We start from the raw sequence: 17770 nt of genomic DNA, 5'->3' as shown, positions 1-17770 counted from the left end.
TGTGTTATTCACTTAAAGTGATTAAACTATTTTTTTCCTTTATTTTTTCTATCAAAATTACAAAAGGTAATAGCTTGCCATTTTGGAGATTGTAGCTTATATCTATTGTGGATGCTCGTCTTAATAAAGTAACCTTTTTCAAGTTCGACATGTCAGCAATATGCGCCACATGTGATTATAAACATGACATGTCATTTTCACATGTATTAGGTTTGCACCTGAAAAATGCTTATAAACGTTTTAAATGTGCATTATGGAGTGTAGGAACCATGATCATGCGTCAATCCTCACGATAATATAGGTTATTAGCTCACTATATAAACGTTTTAAATGTGCATTATGAAGTGTAATTCCACGCACTTACCAAGCTAAGTTTAGTCTAATGGAAAATATTGTACCTTTCGACCTTGTGTTTATGAATTCAATTTCCAACACGTATAAGGGTTGAGATCCTTTAATTACCCTTTAATACCTCTCACTTTCTAAGTGTCTAACCGTAAATAGTGGACCTAAATTATCGTGAGGATTGACGCATGATCATGGTTCCTCTCCTTTCTTTAATTATGTAGTAAAGCAGTGTTGAAAGAAAAAGAATTCCATACAAATTAAGTACCGGTCAGTTCATATGTATAAATGAACTCAAACTGAATACTCTCAACAATGTAATTTTATTGAAACTAAAGACAAAAACATACTTCAAAAATAGCAAATTGTTGGTCTAGATCATAAGTCCTTAAAGTTTAAGATTGGCCTAGTTGAGAAAAAGGGGTCGGGGCGGGGGGGCTAAATTTTTTTTTTCTTTCCATTTCAATTAAATATTACTTCCTTTGTTTTTTAATAGTTGTAACACACATTTTTCACGGTATTTAAGGTATGTGGGGTTCACATGATATAATATACACTTAAAATGGGATGAGTGGTTGTTAGGAGTGTAATTTAGTGGGCCATGTGGTTTAAATAAGGGAAATAGTATAGATTTCCCCTAAAATAACTTTCCAATTATGGTATGTTGCAAGTATTGTGACATTTTCATTTTAGGGAAGTTTTGCAAATATAAAAAACAGAGGGAGTACAAGTTAAATAAATTCTAATTAGTATGAATAAATAATTCCATTACATCAACTTAAATAAATAGGTATGTAGTCTTACAGGTCAATAATTAATGGGATGTTTTAAACTTTGGTAAGAAAATCCGTAAGAAGATTTTCCCAACAACGTTTTCAAGCAATTAAGGAAATATTTCAACGGTTATTTTTTTTTATATATTTATTACATTTAGAAAAATATCATGACATTAGTGTGTGTGTTTTTTTTTTTAAAAAAAAAAAAAAAAATAGCTTCATAACATTAAATGACCCTCTATAAACAGGGCAATAGGCTAATGTGTTTAATCACATAATCTCATATCCCATCAGTCTTACAAACACTCTAATTCAGATCAATCATGTCTGATGCAAACACTAACATTGAAAACCTTATGAGCGATCTTGTGAAAGAAATAGATGTTTTGTCAACTGAATTCAAGGCAAAAACTCTTGTCATATTTAATCCCAACAATGACAAAGAACAAAGTGAGAAGGCTATGGAATTAGAGAATTTGTTTAAGGAAAAACAAATTGAAATGCTTCGGGAAAAACTCCTCAAGTTGAAAGAGAAAAATCATCGACTTGAGATGGAAAACTTGTTCACTTCACTTAGAAAGGGGACAATAAAAATGAAAGATTTATCATTGGAAGAGTCACATGGTATTGTTGCCTTTGGTAAAATGAAGTTGGAGGAAGTTGATGCAGAGATTGCCAAAAGGACGGCCAAAACTAATCCAAACAAATGTTAAGAATGATGTTGCTTTGTTTCATGCATCTTAAAATATGCTCATTTCTTGCAGGAAATGTATGAACTAAACTAGCTTGAAATAAATTTTTATGTTTCTAAAGTTTATCTATTTTTAAATTTTATTATCTGTTCAATTAAAGCTTAGCATTCGCAACTAAACTCTCATGCTATATTATCTTGTTATTGTCGTGATAGCAACACATGACTTTTTATTATTTTTTTTATTTTTATCCAAGTCAATCAAATTTCAACTTTAAGGCCAATATATGAATTTTTGATGTGTAAAGTTAATTACAAAATATATGCGTGTGTTAGACATGTAGTTTTTGATATAACAACCAACAATTTGTTTAATTATATAGCATATACGAAATACCCTTTATATCAAACAAATATATATATATAAGGTCAAACCTTAGTTATTAAATATATTCGTCTTGACGATATCAAACAATTTTGAATGTATTTAGACTATTTACGCACAAAACACGTCTTCGTATACATCACATGTTTTACATAATTGGTGTTGTGCATGTCTAGCATGTGATGTGTCCGTATTTTATGCTAATTAATACTTTCTCTATTTAACTTCTTATTTTGTTATTATACCATTTGAATTGAGCACAAAATATAAGGTTTTTTTTTTTTTTTTATGGAAACCTCACACAGCGTAAGTTTAAAAAATGAATAATGTAACAAAAATGTCCATGTGACTAGAAACAATGGGAATAGATTAAAAATTCAAAAGTGAGGTAACAAGGGTAAATATCAACGAAAGGGTAATTTAATGAGTATTTGAGGTGTGAAATGGTGCGATTAATATGCAAATTATTTAAAGAAAATTGTTGTGATTTAAAAAATAAACGGAGGAAGATTAACTAATACATTCAAGTGTACCACATACACTTTCGCGATAAAAAAACCCACTCAGCCACTCGTTGTGCACATACCAATTAAGCTTACTAGATGAAGCCCGTGCGATGCACGGTTTGTTTGATTTTTTTTAAATAATGTTTTTTTTTTTGGTATTTATGAGCCTAAAATTTGTTATATATTTAGATAAAATTCCTAATATTAAAAGATAATATATAATATTTAATTAATTTAAACTTAAAAATCTCATTCGTCAATTTTGCTTACATGGCATTTAAATTATTTAATTCTAAAAGAAATTAATAATCTATTATTTAATTGGCTACTACTAAGATTTATAATCCTACATGGCGCGTTGAGAAAATTAGATCCTACGTGGGTCTCTAAAAACTTGGGAAAAAACTCCCCTTTATATATATATATATTAGATTTTATTATTCAATATTTCGGTTTTTGGAAATGATGCATTGCATAATGTTTTGTTATTACATTTTGGGTTTTTCTACATGGTACCCCTGAGTTATTGGGTTTTCTACATTGTATCCTTCTAAATCCTAAGTTCTACAAGGTGCCCTTGAGTTTTTGGGTTTTTCTACATGGTGCCCTTGAGTTGTAAATTAAATGACTCTAACTTAATTTGACTCAAACCGACACCATCTAAATGATCTATTTACCACTTCTATATTTATATTAGATGGAGGAATCACCAATCTTCATTATTCGCTATTTAGTGGAACTTTTGTATGATCATTTGAGATGGAAAGTAAGAACTTTTTTTTGCTCATACTTTAACTAAAAGAGCTTGTTTTAGAGGGACTCAAGTTGTTAGTTTTTTTTTTTTTTTTTTTTTTTTTTTTTTTTTTTTTTTTTTTTTTTTTTTTGCAATAAACATGTTAGTTGTGTATTTGATGGTGCTAAATAAGTCGTTTAGGTGGTGTGGGTTTGAGTCAAATTAATTTAGAGCCATTTATATTACTACTCAAGGGTACCATATAGAACAATTTAAAAACTCAAGGGTATAATGTAAAATAAACTAATAACTCAAGGTCACCTTGTAAAAATCTGAATTTAGAAGGGTACAAGGTAGAAAACTCAAAAATTTAAGGGTACCATGTAGAGAAACCCTTACATTTTTTTTGTGTGTGTATTTTTGTGTAAATTATACTCCGTAACATGTAATAATAATATTTCAATTGTTAAGTCTCTAATATTATACTCCGAGATCAATGGATTGAGATTGAGACAAAAGAGACAGAGCACTACGTGATATATGAATTTGCAATTGCTTAACAACATTTTTCTTAAATTTTTACATTGCTTAAGAGCTTGATACATTAATTTGCTTAAGTTAAAGCCCAGATACAGCAAACCTTTTTTTTTTTACTTTTCCTTTTTAGTATTATTCCCAGCAATCGCTACTTACATACGGAGCGAGTAATATTTTAACAAATTTAGTTCATTTGCATAAAAATCTAGACTGATAAAGTTTTGCATATAAAAAAACAAACATAATATTCATCTGGTGTGTGACGCGTCCATTATTTTTGCAATTCTAGTAACCTATATGGGTTCAACATGTACACTTTCCCAAAGATCCACATAAAAATATACTTCGTATGTTTATTTTTAATGATGCATGTAGAGGTGATTAACTACGGGTTGACTCGATAAAAATGCCTGGTTTAACAAGCAAAAACCAGTTTTTAAGTTAAAAACCCAAATCCGGTATGAAAAAAATAAATCTGCTACTTTTTTTTACGGGTATGAAATTTGATGTTAAGGCCTGATCCGACTCGAATTTTCGGTCACCTCTAGTTACATGGTGAGAAAAAAACATAATTATTCGGTAATTTAATTGATTGGGGTAGATGGGATATTTTATTGATGAAAAAATAAAGATTTGAGAGGAAATATTTAAGAATAATTGTTAAAAATAGGAAAATACAATAATAATAATAATAATAATAATAATAATAATAATAATAATAATAATAATAATAATAATCCCCATTAGTACTTCGTGCGTGTACTGGGGTTTTTAAAGCTTTACTTTGCTATGCATACTTGTCCCCCGACGTCTTTTTGAAGCGGCCCATATTACTTTTGATATGGCCCTTCGGGCATCTTTTGATGTGGCCCCTCGTTTTTTTGAAGCTGCCCAGATTTCTTTTGATGTAGCCCTTCGGGCTTCTTTGGAGCGCATTGTTACTGCTTCGGGGCCTGATTTTGGTGATTGAAAATGGCTTCTTTCCATCTTGACTTTTGCTTATAAGAGACTGGGTGTATATTAAGCAGGTGATATTCGGCACTATGCTTTCCTCGCATCACGTTTGCAGTCTACTAGTCTTCACGCTACGTTACGCTTTATCGCAATTTTAGTATTGTTGGTCCGGGACCGGCCTTTAATAATGCTCTTAGTCTTTTTTATAGGATTGTGGAGACCAAGCTTATGCGTAACCGTAGTGAGATTGCTGCCCCAAACTCATGAAGAAATTGACAGATATATTTCACGAAGGTTACTGCTTCTACAACATCCATTTTCTTCTTATCTCCGTATCAAATTGCCTTATGGAGATCCCAGCAGGGGGATCACTTAACCAGGCAGTCCCAATATCGGGGTTGGGTCAGATTATGAATGTTAAAACTTACTATTCAGTTCTTTGCTACAAATTGGGTGTTCCATTGTTCTCGATTTCGGCATTATGTTCCTCTTGCTCAAGGGTTTTCGATGGGGATATATTTGGAGATCATGCAGTGTCTTGTGCTGAGATGGTGGGTATTAAATATTGGCAAAAATGTTGATAGCGACACCCTTGTTGATATTTGTTTCGGTCTGGTATTTCTGCGAGAAAGGAGGTTAACGTTGGGTTGACTGGAGGTAACAATGGGGCTCTTTGACCTGCAGATGTGTTGCTTTATTTTTCGGATAGAGGCCTTGATGTGTGTGTTGACTTGATGGGGTCTTCTCCTTTGACACAATCTAGATTGTCTGACTTTGTTCCTGGTCGTGTTGTGTCGGTTGCTGCTTAGCGGAAACGGGGCAAGTATGGGGCTCGTTGCAGGGCTATTGGTTATGATTTTCTTCCTTTCTCCTTTTCTTCTTTGGGGGAATTAGAAAAAGATCGATGTTGTTACATTGCTGAAGCGGGTTCACGCGTTTGCAAGGACTCAGGATATAGGTGCTCGCACAGTTTGCTCACATATTCAGCAGGATTGGGTTCGCTATAGCTAGAGGAGTGGTCGGGGGCCCAAATTGTATCTCAGCTCCCCACTAATTTATTGTAAATCGATTGACTATGTAGGTTTTTGTTAATAATAATACTCCGCAATAGCAACAACAACAAGTGTTATACCTTGAAAAAACACCCATTTAAAAAAAGTGTAACACTTAAGTTTTATGAAAAAAGTCATTTTTTTAATAATTTGATCAATCTAAACTTATTCATATCAAGTGAAGTTGTATTTGATTCATAATCATGTGTATCCTAATTTTTATATTATTAATCACTAAAAATTAATGACATATATAGCGGAAAAATCCGCACATAAAATAAAAGAGGGAGCCCCAGTTCATCTTCATGATGAACAAAAAAACGTTTATCTAGTGTCAATTCCGTAAATAAATCAATATTAAATCCCAGTCATCATGGCGTTTCTGTAAATAAATCAACATTACTAGGGTCCTCATTTGACAAAAGTTTTTGATTTTTTTACAAAAATACCACTAGATAAACGTTTTTCTGTTTATCATGAAGATGAACTTGTATTTTCTCTCAAATAATACCCCTGTATAGTATATCAAAAGTTATTTTTCTTGATATGATATGATTTAAACTAATTTTATTAACATTGTTTATAATTCAATTGTATCTATTATGTGAGGAATAAATATTATAATTAACAATTTAATTTAGAAATGGAGGGAATAAGTGGTAGAATCCTTTGTGATTAATTAATACATTAATTATCTAGATCATGTTTCAGCAACTCCTCTCCCCATGTATGTCTCGTGAATTCGTGATCCTTAAGTTCTAAACAAAACAAAACAAACGTCTCTATTTCACATTCCTATGCACCCATCCTACTAAACTCTCCATCCCATCCCCTCTCTCCACACTCAACAACAATTATATACGCCGACAATTCAAAAATAACAAAATCACACGTCAATCAGTGTTATCAATCCTTACATAATCTATTTCAATTCCGCATTTTCTTAACCTCTAATTCTCTCTCCTCGATTTTTCCAAAGTGATCACTAAATAAACAGGCAGAAATGTACAAAAACACACTGCTCATCATAATCCTATTCTTAACGGCGACCTTCGCCGGCGCCGACGATTTAGTAACATGTTCAGAAATCGTTCCGATGCGGAACCGCTACGATAAGATATCGATAACGGATTTCGGCGGTGTCGGTGACGGTAAGACGGTGAATACCAAGGCGTTTAGGGAGGCAATATATAGGATAGAGCATTTGGGAAGAATTGGGGGTTCGTTGTTGTATATACCGCCGGGTGTGTATTTAACTGAAAGGTTTAACTTGACTAGCCATATGACTCTTTACTTGGCTAGTGGTGCTGTCATCAAAGCTACTCAGGTACTTACCTTTTTATTTACTCGATTGTCCGTCTCAAATTAGTTACTCCATTTTGTTTCCGTACTTTAATATCGTGCACGTTAGAACGAATTTAACAATATCCAACACGCAATATGTGTTTTGTATAGGTAGTACTCGTATTAACTTTGAAAAGTCGAATGTAACGATTATTTTGAGATCGAGGGGTATCTTATTGTGTTATTGTACAATGTGTGAGTTACATGGGTTTAATTTGAAATTTGAATGTGGGGTAATGGAGTAGCATTTTGGTTGATAAATATCAATTCTTTAGTTCCATTACCAAGTATTTAGATGTTATTGGGAACAAAATGCTCTATATAATAATGCAAAGTTGGAATTGAGAGGATAAAATGGTTCATGTAATTGGTACAGAATAATTGACTTGAACTTAAAATGAAAATGTCAAAAAAAAAGTTAGATCAAGATATTGTAGGAAGATAAAGTATAATTTAATTTGGTAGAAAGAACAAAGCGATGATTATTGCTTTATGATTTGATTTTTGTTGGATTATGATTCTTCAAACTTCAAAGAGTAACAGGTCTTGTGGTTTTGTTATGATGAATTTCTTTTTGTTCTAGAAGTTAATGTTATTGGAGGTCATGATCAAATAATTGGAACCGGACTTACTAGTAATGGGAATTCATTGAAAGTCTTAAAGACGCATTTTATAGATGTCACAAAGTCTTATATAATGGCAATGTAGCCTTATTTACTGAAACTCGACTTTCAGGAGGTGGGATTACTTAATATGGGGTAATTGTTGTAGGTTCAGTCTTTAATATGATTAAGACATTGAGGTTCAAATTCTTTTGTATGGTCCTCATGTGTTCTTGGTACATACTGCTAGAGATATTGAGGGTTGGTGGGTCAATTGAAGGGTATGCTTCCATGTGCCTTGCTTATTGGTTTTTAGCAGGGGAGAAAAGGATAATTGATCATTAGCCATTAGCCGTTAGGCGATAAAGTCTGTATTTATCGGTCAGGGTTATGTCTATGATAGTTATGTTACTCACTCATTCTCGTATTGATATGTCACATTTGAATAATGTAGTCAAGCTTTGATCATTAATATCCTTTCATATGCTACTTGAAAAATCTTATAAAAAAATGTGATTGATATTGCCATTTGATGATTTAGCTTGTTCTTGTTGCTTGGTTATCTTCCTTGATAGCTTAAAGTAGCTGACTGGTAATTCATATCATTATCATATACATAGTACTATAGTTTTAAGACTTATTTACTTAGTTAACATAATTTATTATTTGCTAGATAGAATATGTAGAGCACTTTTGTTTGAAAAAAGAATAAGAGTATGTAGACAATGTATTTGTGGCCCTTTATAATGCCAAGATATTCCTTTGCAGTGATCAAAGGCAGTTTTCAGTAGTATTTGCTACTTTGCTTTGTGATAAAGTAACAAAATGCTCAATTTTGGTTCAGCTTTTCTCATAGAATTTTTGGCAATAAGACCTTTTCCTTTGCCCTTCTTAGTGCTTCTATCTTTTTTTTTTTTTTTTTTTTTTTTTTTTTTTTTTTTTTTTTTTTTTTCTGCTGACCCACCATTATTCGTAACTTGCCAAGAAGAAATCATACATCTGCTGGCAAAGTGATATACGTGGCGTTATACAGCAACTATATTGAAAGTTTTTAATTTTTTAATGCTGTAAATCATTATGTCCCAAAAGGCTTGATTATTAGATATAATGCAAATTTTAACATATAAAACTAATTGACTTTTCAAAAGTTTATGATGTGTTGTGTGACTCCTAACCTACCATGATTCCAATTTGGTATCCGTGAGTTTGATTATTCTAACCATTTATATACACGAGGCTGAAAAAAGGAGTTAAAGAAGAAATAGGCTTTAAAAAATCCTTAATATTATGATGGTTCATTACTTAGTTGTCTTGAAACTGAACACTGATTTTGGATTATGTTATAAGTGAAACCCAGGCCATGACGTGTTTTTTCAAACTTTCAGCTGTCCATGGAGCTTTGCTGTCCTATTTCTCATGTCTCTATTAGAATAGAAGATGATGTTCAGCTCTCCTTTAAATAATAATGTTGTACAACTGCTTGTCCTTTGTGTTCTAGTCCTTTCATTATCCGTGACGTTCATTTTTGCTCTCTGTTGAGCTTTTGATTCTAATCTGTGAATCTGGGTGGTCATGAAAAATAACTCATATGGACAGTATGCCTATTATTGAAATTCGTACTCCTTTTAGAGCTTAATGTCTATTTAAAGTTCAGATAACACCGGTCTAAGATAAGGACCATGTAACACCACAATAAAACCCGCTGCTCTACATCTGGCAGGGTTGTGCTTTAAGAGTTATGCATGAGCTTTGAAGGATTTAAACTTCACTGGCAGAAGCAGTTCATTTTATATTAATCCCTCACACAACTTTGATGCTGCATAACTTGTTTTAATTTGTAGTCCTATGCATCAGGATACTTCAACTTGGCCACTAGCTGATCCATTGCCTTCTTATGGAAGAGGGAGGGAGCGGGCGGGAGGGAGGTACATGAGCTTCATCCTAGGGGACGGGGTCCAAGATGTCATAATTACCGGTGAGTTCAAAAGATCCTCTCAGTCATGGATGAATATGTTTTGCAAAACTTTCCCGTCTTAATGTCCCCTGATAATTTGGTATTTACAGGTGAGAATGGAACAATTGATGGTCAAGGAGACATTTGGTGGAACTTATGGAGAAAAAGGACTCTTCAATATACCAGACCACATCTTATAGAATTCATGAATTCCGAAGACATCATTATTTCTAATGTGATATTAAAAAATTCTCCATTTTGGAATGTTCACCCTGTCTACTGCAGGTAGATATTGCTGTCTCCTATGCTACAGCATGCTAAACATTTAGTCAGCCATTGATTTGTGTCATACTTGAATAAGCACCAATAGCTTTAATTTGTTTTATTAAAAGTAAAACTAATTGATTTACTCCTTAATAAATAGCCATTGTCATGGCTGTGATGGTCAGAATTTTCTGGCTCAAGCCTTTGGATAACACTGTAGGAATTGGTCTGCAATCTGCATGAGTCATCAGTTTCGATAGGATGGGCATGAGTATATTAATTGTTAGTACTTGTTGGATTTGGAAAGACAATTTGAAATCTTATCGTAGTTGAGCAGATAAATCACTACTTTGTTCATGATAGTGGTAGCATATATTTTCAACTCTGCCATGATAGACTACTATCTCTTGTTGCAAGCTAATTTGATTCTCATTTGGTTTTCTCAGCAATGTTGTTGTTCGATATGTGACTATTTTGGCTCCACCTGACTCTCCCAATACCGATGGTGTTGATCCAGGTACTTGTCAAATTTTGCAATAAAATCTTCATTCCATGCGACATACTGCGTTCCACATGAAATTTATATAATCTGAATTCTGAAAACACAATGGGCACTAGTATGATACTTTGTAGTATATAACTATCTATAGAATGTGATATCCCTGATGCAACTTACTCTTCCATGCAACGTGCCTGGTATCAGATATTCCTCTGTATTATGTTACTCTATATCCAACTATCCATAGAATGTGTCAATGTGATATGTGTTACTCTGTATCCAACTATCCATAGAATGTGATATGTGTTACTCTGTATTATGTTATTTCTTGATGTGATATGCCTGGTATCAGATATTCCTCCTAGACAATATACTTCATATTACACATGAAATGAGATAATTTGGCAACATTGAGAGTATGTATAGACTTGCGATATCATGTTATCACCTGATCATCACTGGTGTCGGGCTGTTCTAAGTAAATTTACTTATAACTGTTTTTGACTTAAATACAGCTATCTCTGCAGCTTGCGTGTCTTCTGTTTCATAGTATCTCGATCAGCAACCTATCATCCCCTTCCCAAGTGGGCTAATGAGTCCACCTAAACCATTGACTTGAATAAAATAAAGCTCTCAGTCCTGCTAGCTTATGCTTCCGTAAAGTGTGGGTTGAATAATAAAAAGGGTAAGGAAGGGAGAGGAGAAGCTGTTTAGCACTTAACTTCAAAAGGAGTAAGGGAAGGGGTTTTGATAAAAATAAGGGATAATGGATCCTAATTTCCCTCCAATAGTCCTATCCATGTTTCCCTTTCCATTCTATATATAAACATAGATTCTTAACTCTCCTTCCTCCTTTTCCCAACACATTCCTTCAGCCAAGTGAGCTATTGATGTCTTTTCTTGACAAATTCACTTTATCTCAGTTGCTCATGTTCTTATGGGTCCAGCATGTGTGTGGTAATGGGCCAAGTTTATAACAGACCATTGCTCTTCATGTATCCACTGTTGTGCACCTGTGTTTCATCTTGGATAGTTTAGGTAGTTTTTTTGCTGTAAAAAATTTGACATAGGCAATTTAGTCCCCAACAACAGCAACTTCCTTTAAACATACTCCGTTCTATTTTTTTCTTTCTATTTTCTAAGCCTCCTACAAATTGTTCTATACATATCTACTTATCTAGGTCTGATAACAGGATGATGGCATCTGCAAATTCCAGTATACTAAGTCAGTTTGCTTGATTTTCAATCAGATTCAAGCTCCAATGTCTGCATTGAAGACATGTACATTTCAAATGGTGATGATATGATAGCCATAAAGAGTGGGTGGGATGAGTATGGACTTGCTTTTGGTCGCCGTAGCTCGGACATCACCATTCGAAGGATAACCGGATCATCGCCATTTGCTGGCATTGCTATTGGTAGTGAGATGTCGGGTGGTGTGGAGAATGTGTTGGCTGAACATATAAACCTTTTCAATATGGGAGTTGGCATACATTTAAAGACCAATATTGGAAGAGGAGGATACATAAGAAACATAACTCTCTCTAATGTATACATTGAAAATGCCCGAAAAGGCATCAAAATTGCTGGTGATGTTGGTGACCATCCAGATGACAAGTTTGATCCAAAAGCTCTTCCTGTTATTAGGGATATCAAAATGAAGAGCATATGGGGCGAGAAGATTTTACAGCCCGGACTGGTGAAAGGAATAAAAAACGCCCCGTTTATTAACATCTGTCTTTCTGATATCAACCTTAATGGCCCTTATAAAGCGAGAACAAGACCATGGGAGTGTTCTGATGTCAAGGGATCGTCTCTAAAGGTTAGCCCATGGCCTTGCTCTGAACTAATTGGCTCTCTTGATGGCACCTGTTTCACTCACATGTAAGTTCAGCTGCATGTTGTATCAAAATGAACACTACTACTTTAGTACTCATTAGTCTTGCAATATAATATCTTTTAATAATTTTTTAATAAAATTTGCTTGAAATTTATTGAGTTCGATTAAATTTTAAATGATTTTTTCGTCTTCTTAAAATATTTGAGTAATATACCATACTTAATTTATCGTATTTGTATCCTCTATTATATTTAAGAATATATTATACTATACTTAATTTATCGTATTCGTATCCTTTATTTTCTAAACAATTGTATTGGATTGATTGAATTATTTAATTTTTGTCCCTGATTTTGACTTATATATATGTGCTTCCATTTTCAATTCCTTGTTCCTGTTACTACTAGGAAGTAGGAACCTTATGATTTCCAACTATTATTGATAGATTAATATAAAAACCATTTGATGGGTTTCAAACACAAGACCTTGAGGGAACGACACGATCTAACTCCTTGCCATCTTAGCTAATATTAATTTGTGTCAACTATACAAATAAATACAACTATAAATGACGTGCACTAGTTAAAAAGGAAAAACTAGCCCGTAAAAAAATAAAAAATTAATACGGAGTAAAAAAAAATGGAAAAACTAGTTAGGTATGTTGTTTGAAAAAAAAAAAATTAAGAAGAATAAAATCAACATTGTTTCGCAAACAATACATCTCAAACATTATTTCACAAACAATGAAACAATACATACTCAAACAACCTATGCTTTATCGATTGAAAATGCTACAATTATATATAATAAACACAATATGAAAATAAATTTCATAACAAACGCTCGGGCTGCATACTAATTATATATTCCCACAAATATATATTTTTATAAAAAAAGTCGCACACATTTTATTTTTACAAGTAAATATCAATATTTTGTGTGTCATCCTTTTTTAATTTTTAAAAATATCCCAAGAACTTGCCAATCTTTTCAAATATATGTTTCCCATGCTCATCATCTTTATGCTCCTCTTCATTGAGCGCCTCTTTCACCTCAACACCCTTAGCATCCTCCTCGACATTAAGATCGTTGCGGTGATGGTGGTGGCGGTGGCGGTGGCGGAGACGATACCGTGGGATCATGTAGAGACGATCATCCATCCTTTGCTCATCATCCTCAACTCCAGGAAAGCTCCTCGCCACGTGGCGGTGACGAAGGACTTTAGCCTCACCCGGAAAAACAACCTGAACCTCTCCATCATCATCACTCTCACGAACCGTAACATACCGGACTGGGTTACGGTGGCGGTGGTGGCGGCATCGGTGAGGGTTGAACCGGTTTTTTAGAATATTATAATATTGTGATCCGGTGTGATCGGGTACATCGGTTGACTCGATATGATCGAAAAGCTTGGTGGCGTGGGTGAGGTCAAGTTTTGTAACACGGAAAGCTGTTGAGAGGGTGAAGAGGAGGAAAAGCAAGGATAGGGAGAAAACGATGCGTTTCATGGTGGTTTTGGAAAAGGGAAAGGGTAGAGTGATGTGTTTTAGAGGTTAGAAGTGAGAAAATGGAGAGTGTGTTGATTTATAGGCAAGATTGGCGGGTGTATTTAATTATTTATTATTTTATTTTTTTCTTTTAATTAGGCGTGCACCATGGGTTAGACTTAAGACTTTCATGTTACGTAATTGACTAATCTATAATTGTCATTTAATACGTCAATGGTGCAAAATCAAAATTAAAATTATAGATTGTACAGTATTACATGCTCCCTTTGTTTTATACTCCGTAATAATTTAGACTAATTGATACGGTCAAATTTAACACAAGTACGTCAACGTATAAGTTTGACCACTATTACATGCAAAGTATAACTAAAGATTAATAATACTACCTCCGTTTCTTTTTAGTTGACACGTATTCATTTTTAGGAAGTTTTATTAAGTTGACACGTTTCTTTTTAGGGTAACTTTTTTACCTTGTATTTACAAGTTACCCCCTTGTTTTTTTTATTCTCTCTCACTCTCTCTCCTCTCCTTAATATAGGTGCCGAAATCAAACACGTAAAATAAATAGAAACGGAGGAAGTAATTACTAAAAAGATGATATTAATTACTCCATGTTAAACTTCGCATTTAAACTATTTACAAACATAAAAAATGGTACCGAGTACAAAACTATAGATTGCTTAAAATGTTCTTCATAAATTTGTTAAATATTAAATTCACAAACTTTTAAATAAAACGGATGTTCAGTAAATTACTAAACATCCATTATAAAGTGACAATAAAATGTGCAAAAGTTACACTTAAACGCACAAAAGTTACCCTGAAATATATAAGTGTTATTTATGCTTCATTGATAAATTTGACAAAAGTGACACTAAATTTGACAAAAGTGACACTAAATCTGACAAAAGTGTACCCGATGTACAGTAAATTACTGAAAACCAGGTGTATACAAAAGTTTTCCTATAGAATTATAACAGATAAATACTCCCCCCGTCCCCTTTTGATAGTCCCTTATTGACAAATTTTAGTCCCAAAATGTTCACCCCATTTGCTGTTTCCAACAACAATTTACATTAATTTTTTTACCAAAATTCCCTCCAATTTGCAAAAATATTTGTGCAAATTTAAGTTTTCCATGTAAATTTTGTTTTTCCATGTAGTACTTTTATTACTTTTTTTTTTTTTTTTTTTTTTTTTTTTTTGTATACCCAATGTCAATTTAGTTTTTCAATGTAATTTAACTACTCATTCTTATTTGTGTTTATTCAATACAAGTATTTAATTATGAAGTTTTAATAAATTCAGATTCATCATAATAAAACTCATCTTCGTAAGAACAAATTAAGTGAAGGTGAGTATAGGGTAGACTCTAATGACTTTTATATCTTTTGCTTTGGCACCATTGTGACATGTATTGAAAATTACGTACAAACAAGAGCATACATATAGAAAATAGGTATCCTGGCCTCTTCTTTTTGTTTATTAGTTTCAAGAATATTAATTTTTTTCTCAAGCTAAGGCATTTCACAAGATATGTCGGTTTGATATATATTTTTTTTTTTCCCTTATCTTTTAAATCTTTATAGTTCATTTGATGTAATAATCTTCTGGTTTGAAAAAAGTCAATTTCATTGATTATTTATTCACTAATCTTAAAAATAATTTATAAAGTAACAAGCTTGAAGGTGAAGAGGAAGAAGAAGAAGAAGAAGAATGATAGTGATGAAATGACGCGTTTCATGGTTGTTTGCGAAAGGGAAAGGGTAGAGTGGTGTGTTTTAGAGGTTGGAAGTGAGAAAATTGGGAGTGTGTTGATTTATAAGGAAGATTGGCGTGGAGGGTGGTTGGAGTGTTGGACTACGGTTTGGTATTTTGGGAAATTTTGTAGTAATGAGACTAATAAATGACTTGCTCAATGGGATAGAAATATAGAACTTGATGTTAGTTTTGACTACCACCAGTATTTTTCTTGGAAGATAAATTGAATGTGAGAATTGACGTATAGATCTCAAGATGTTGATCATGATACTAGCTACTAGGAATTAGGAAGCATATGATTTTGAGTTTGTAACCTGTAAGGCTGTAAATTACTACCTCAGTTTCCTTTTATTTACAATATAAACATAAGAAACAGAGGTACGTACACAGTGGCGGATCCAGGAATTGTACCTAGGGGGTTCGAATTTTATCAAACACCTAATGTCCGAATGCACGGATATAAATCGGGTATTCAAGTATAAAATAAAGTGTTTAAATAAATACCAATACACAAGTAATAATTAAAAAAATTGATGATTTTTTAGATTTATTCCAAAAATGCTCCAAACTTTTTAGGTGGTCACAGCCTACAATAATTAAAAATAAATAAAATTCAGGAGTACTAAACTGCCCAATTAAAGTTAACAATATAACAAAACAACAAACAAAAACTCACAAATAGCATATTCAGTATTAAATTAACATTATACAATTGAAAAACAATATATAATCGACAATAATTCAATTCATTAATCAAACAACTACAACAAATAACAAATTTACACTTAAAGGAAAAAGATTAAAATTGAGAAATTCGAAGAGCTATGCTGCCATGGCGGATTTTCGATTAAAAAAAAAAAAACAAAGAAAACAGGGAAGATGAAAATTGAGAAATTCGAAGAAAATTTCGAGCAATTAAGACATGGGTTTTGTAGACATGGGTCTTCTTTCAGAAATCAATGAAAACACAGATTATTTTAGGAGAGAGAAAAGAAAGAGAAACTGAGGAGTAGGATAAAAAAAAAAGGAGAAAATTGAAAAGGAAAAAAAAAAAAACTTAGAATGCATCTAATGTCTATACTAAGTCTCGAACACAAGACCTTTTGTCCAAAACTAATTACTCTGTCCAACTGAGCTACGCGGTTAACTTATTGTATGATTGTTTTGAATATTATTTATATAGTTTTTCTATTAGTTTTTTTTAAAAACCCATTTTTTCCCGGATCTAACGGGGTTCAGTTGAACCCCCTGAACCCCCGCTAGATCCGCCACTGTACGTACACTACGTAGTATTTTTTATTTTATTTTTTTGAAGAAAGAAAACATAGGTTATTACACTTTATGTTATCCTCAAATTTGCCATACAAATATTGGTTTATTTATTTTTGAATCAACAAAGTAAAAGAGTTATCTTAGATTTGCCATGTATATATACTATGAACTTATTTGTGTCCTTGTATGAAAACTTCATTACCTCACCTAGTTTGTTTGTTTATTACTTCCTCTGTCCTTTATTTTTTTCCAAACGAATATATATATATATATATATATATATATATATATATATACCTCACCAATATTATCATCTTTTAACAAACATTTCAATACTAGCTCCTACAATATGTGAAATCATCAGTAGCAAGAATTGATGTTAAACTCTTATATTATGTCATCAATACAATAATACCACATCAAAAAGAAACATCAGATCATTCAACTTCATATTATATCTAATCATATTTTGATTGCATCTTTGACTTAGCATTCATCCATGAAATAAGTCTGTTTGCTTTCCAAAAATAAGAAAGTCTTTTTTTTTTTTTTTTTTTTTTTTTTTTTTTTTTTTTTTTTTTTTTTGGACAAGACCTTCATGCTATTACTATTTGGTACTTGTATAGTTTGAAATTTATACACAGAATACGGAGTAGAAGTAAAACCAGAACTTACGTGCATAACCCGTGTGTGGTCGCGGTCACGCGTGCACATAAAACATTATCTTTGCCATACGCTCTTCCACGG

General features: G+C 32.7%; 1 protein-coding gene across 1 annotated transcript; it reads left to right on the top strand.

Annotated features, from left to right (window-relative positions):
• Positions 1-6608: 6608 nt before the first annotated feature.
• On the top strand, positions 6609-12636 carry LOC110722680 (probable polygalacturonase). The gene is made up of 5 exons (XM_021901957.1): positions 6609-7306; positions 9780-9900; positions 9990-10164; positions 10590-10660; positions 11893-12636. The coding sequence occupies exons 1-5, from the start codon at positions 6983-6985 to the stop codon at positions 12528-12530; spliced, it is 1329 nt and encodes a 442-aa protein (XP_021757649.1). The 5' UTR covers positions 6609-6982; the 3' UTR covers positions 12531-12636.
• The last annotated feature ends 5134 nt before the right edge of the window (positions 12637-17770 follow it).

The sequence above is a fragment of the Chenopodium quinoa genome, unplaced genomic scaffold, assembly GCF_001683475.1.
Source record: "Chenopodium quinoa cultivar QQ74 unplaced genomic scaffold, ASM168347v1, whole genome shotgun sequence".
Lineage (NCBI taxonomy): Eukaryota > Viridiplantae > Streptophyta > Magnoliopsida > Caryophyllales > Amaranthaceae > Chenopodium > Chenopodium quinoa.
Note: the sequence above shows the minus strand (reverse complement) of the source record. Positions and strands in the feature narration are given on the sequence as shown.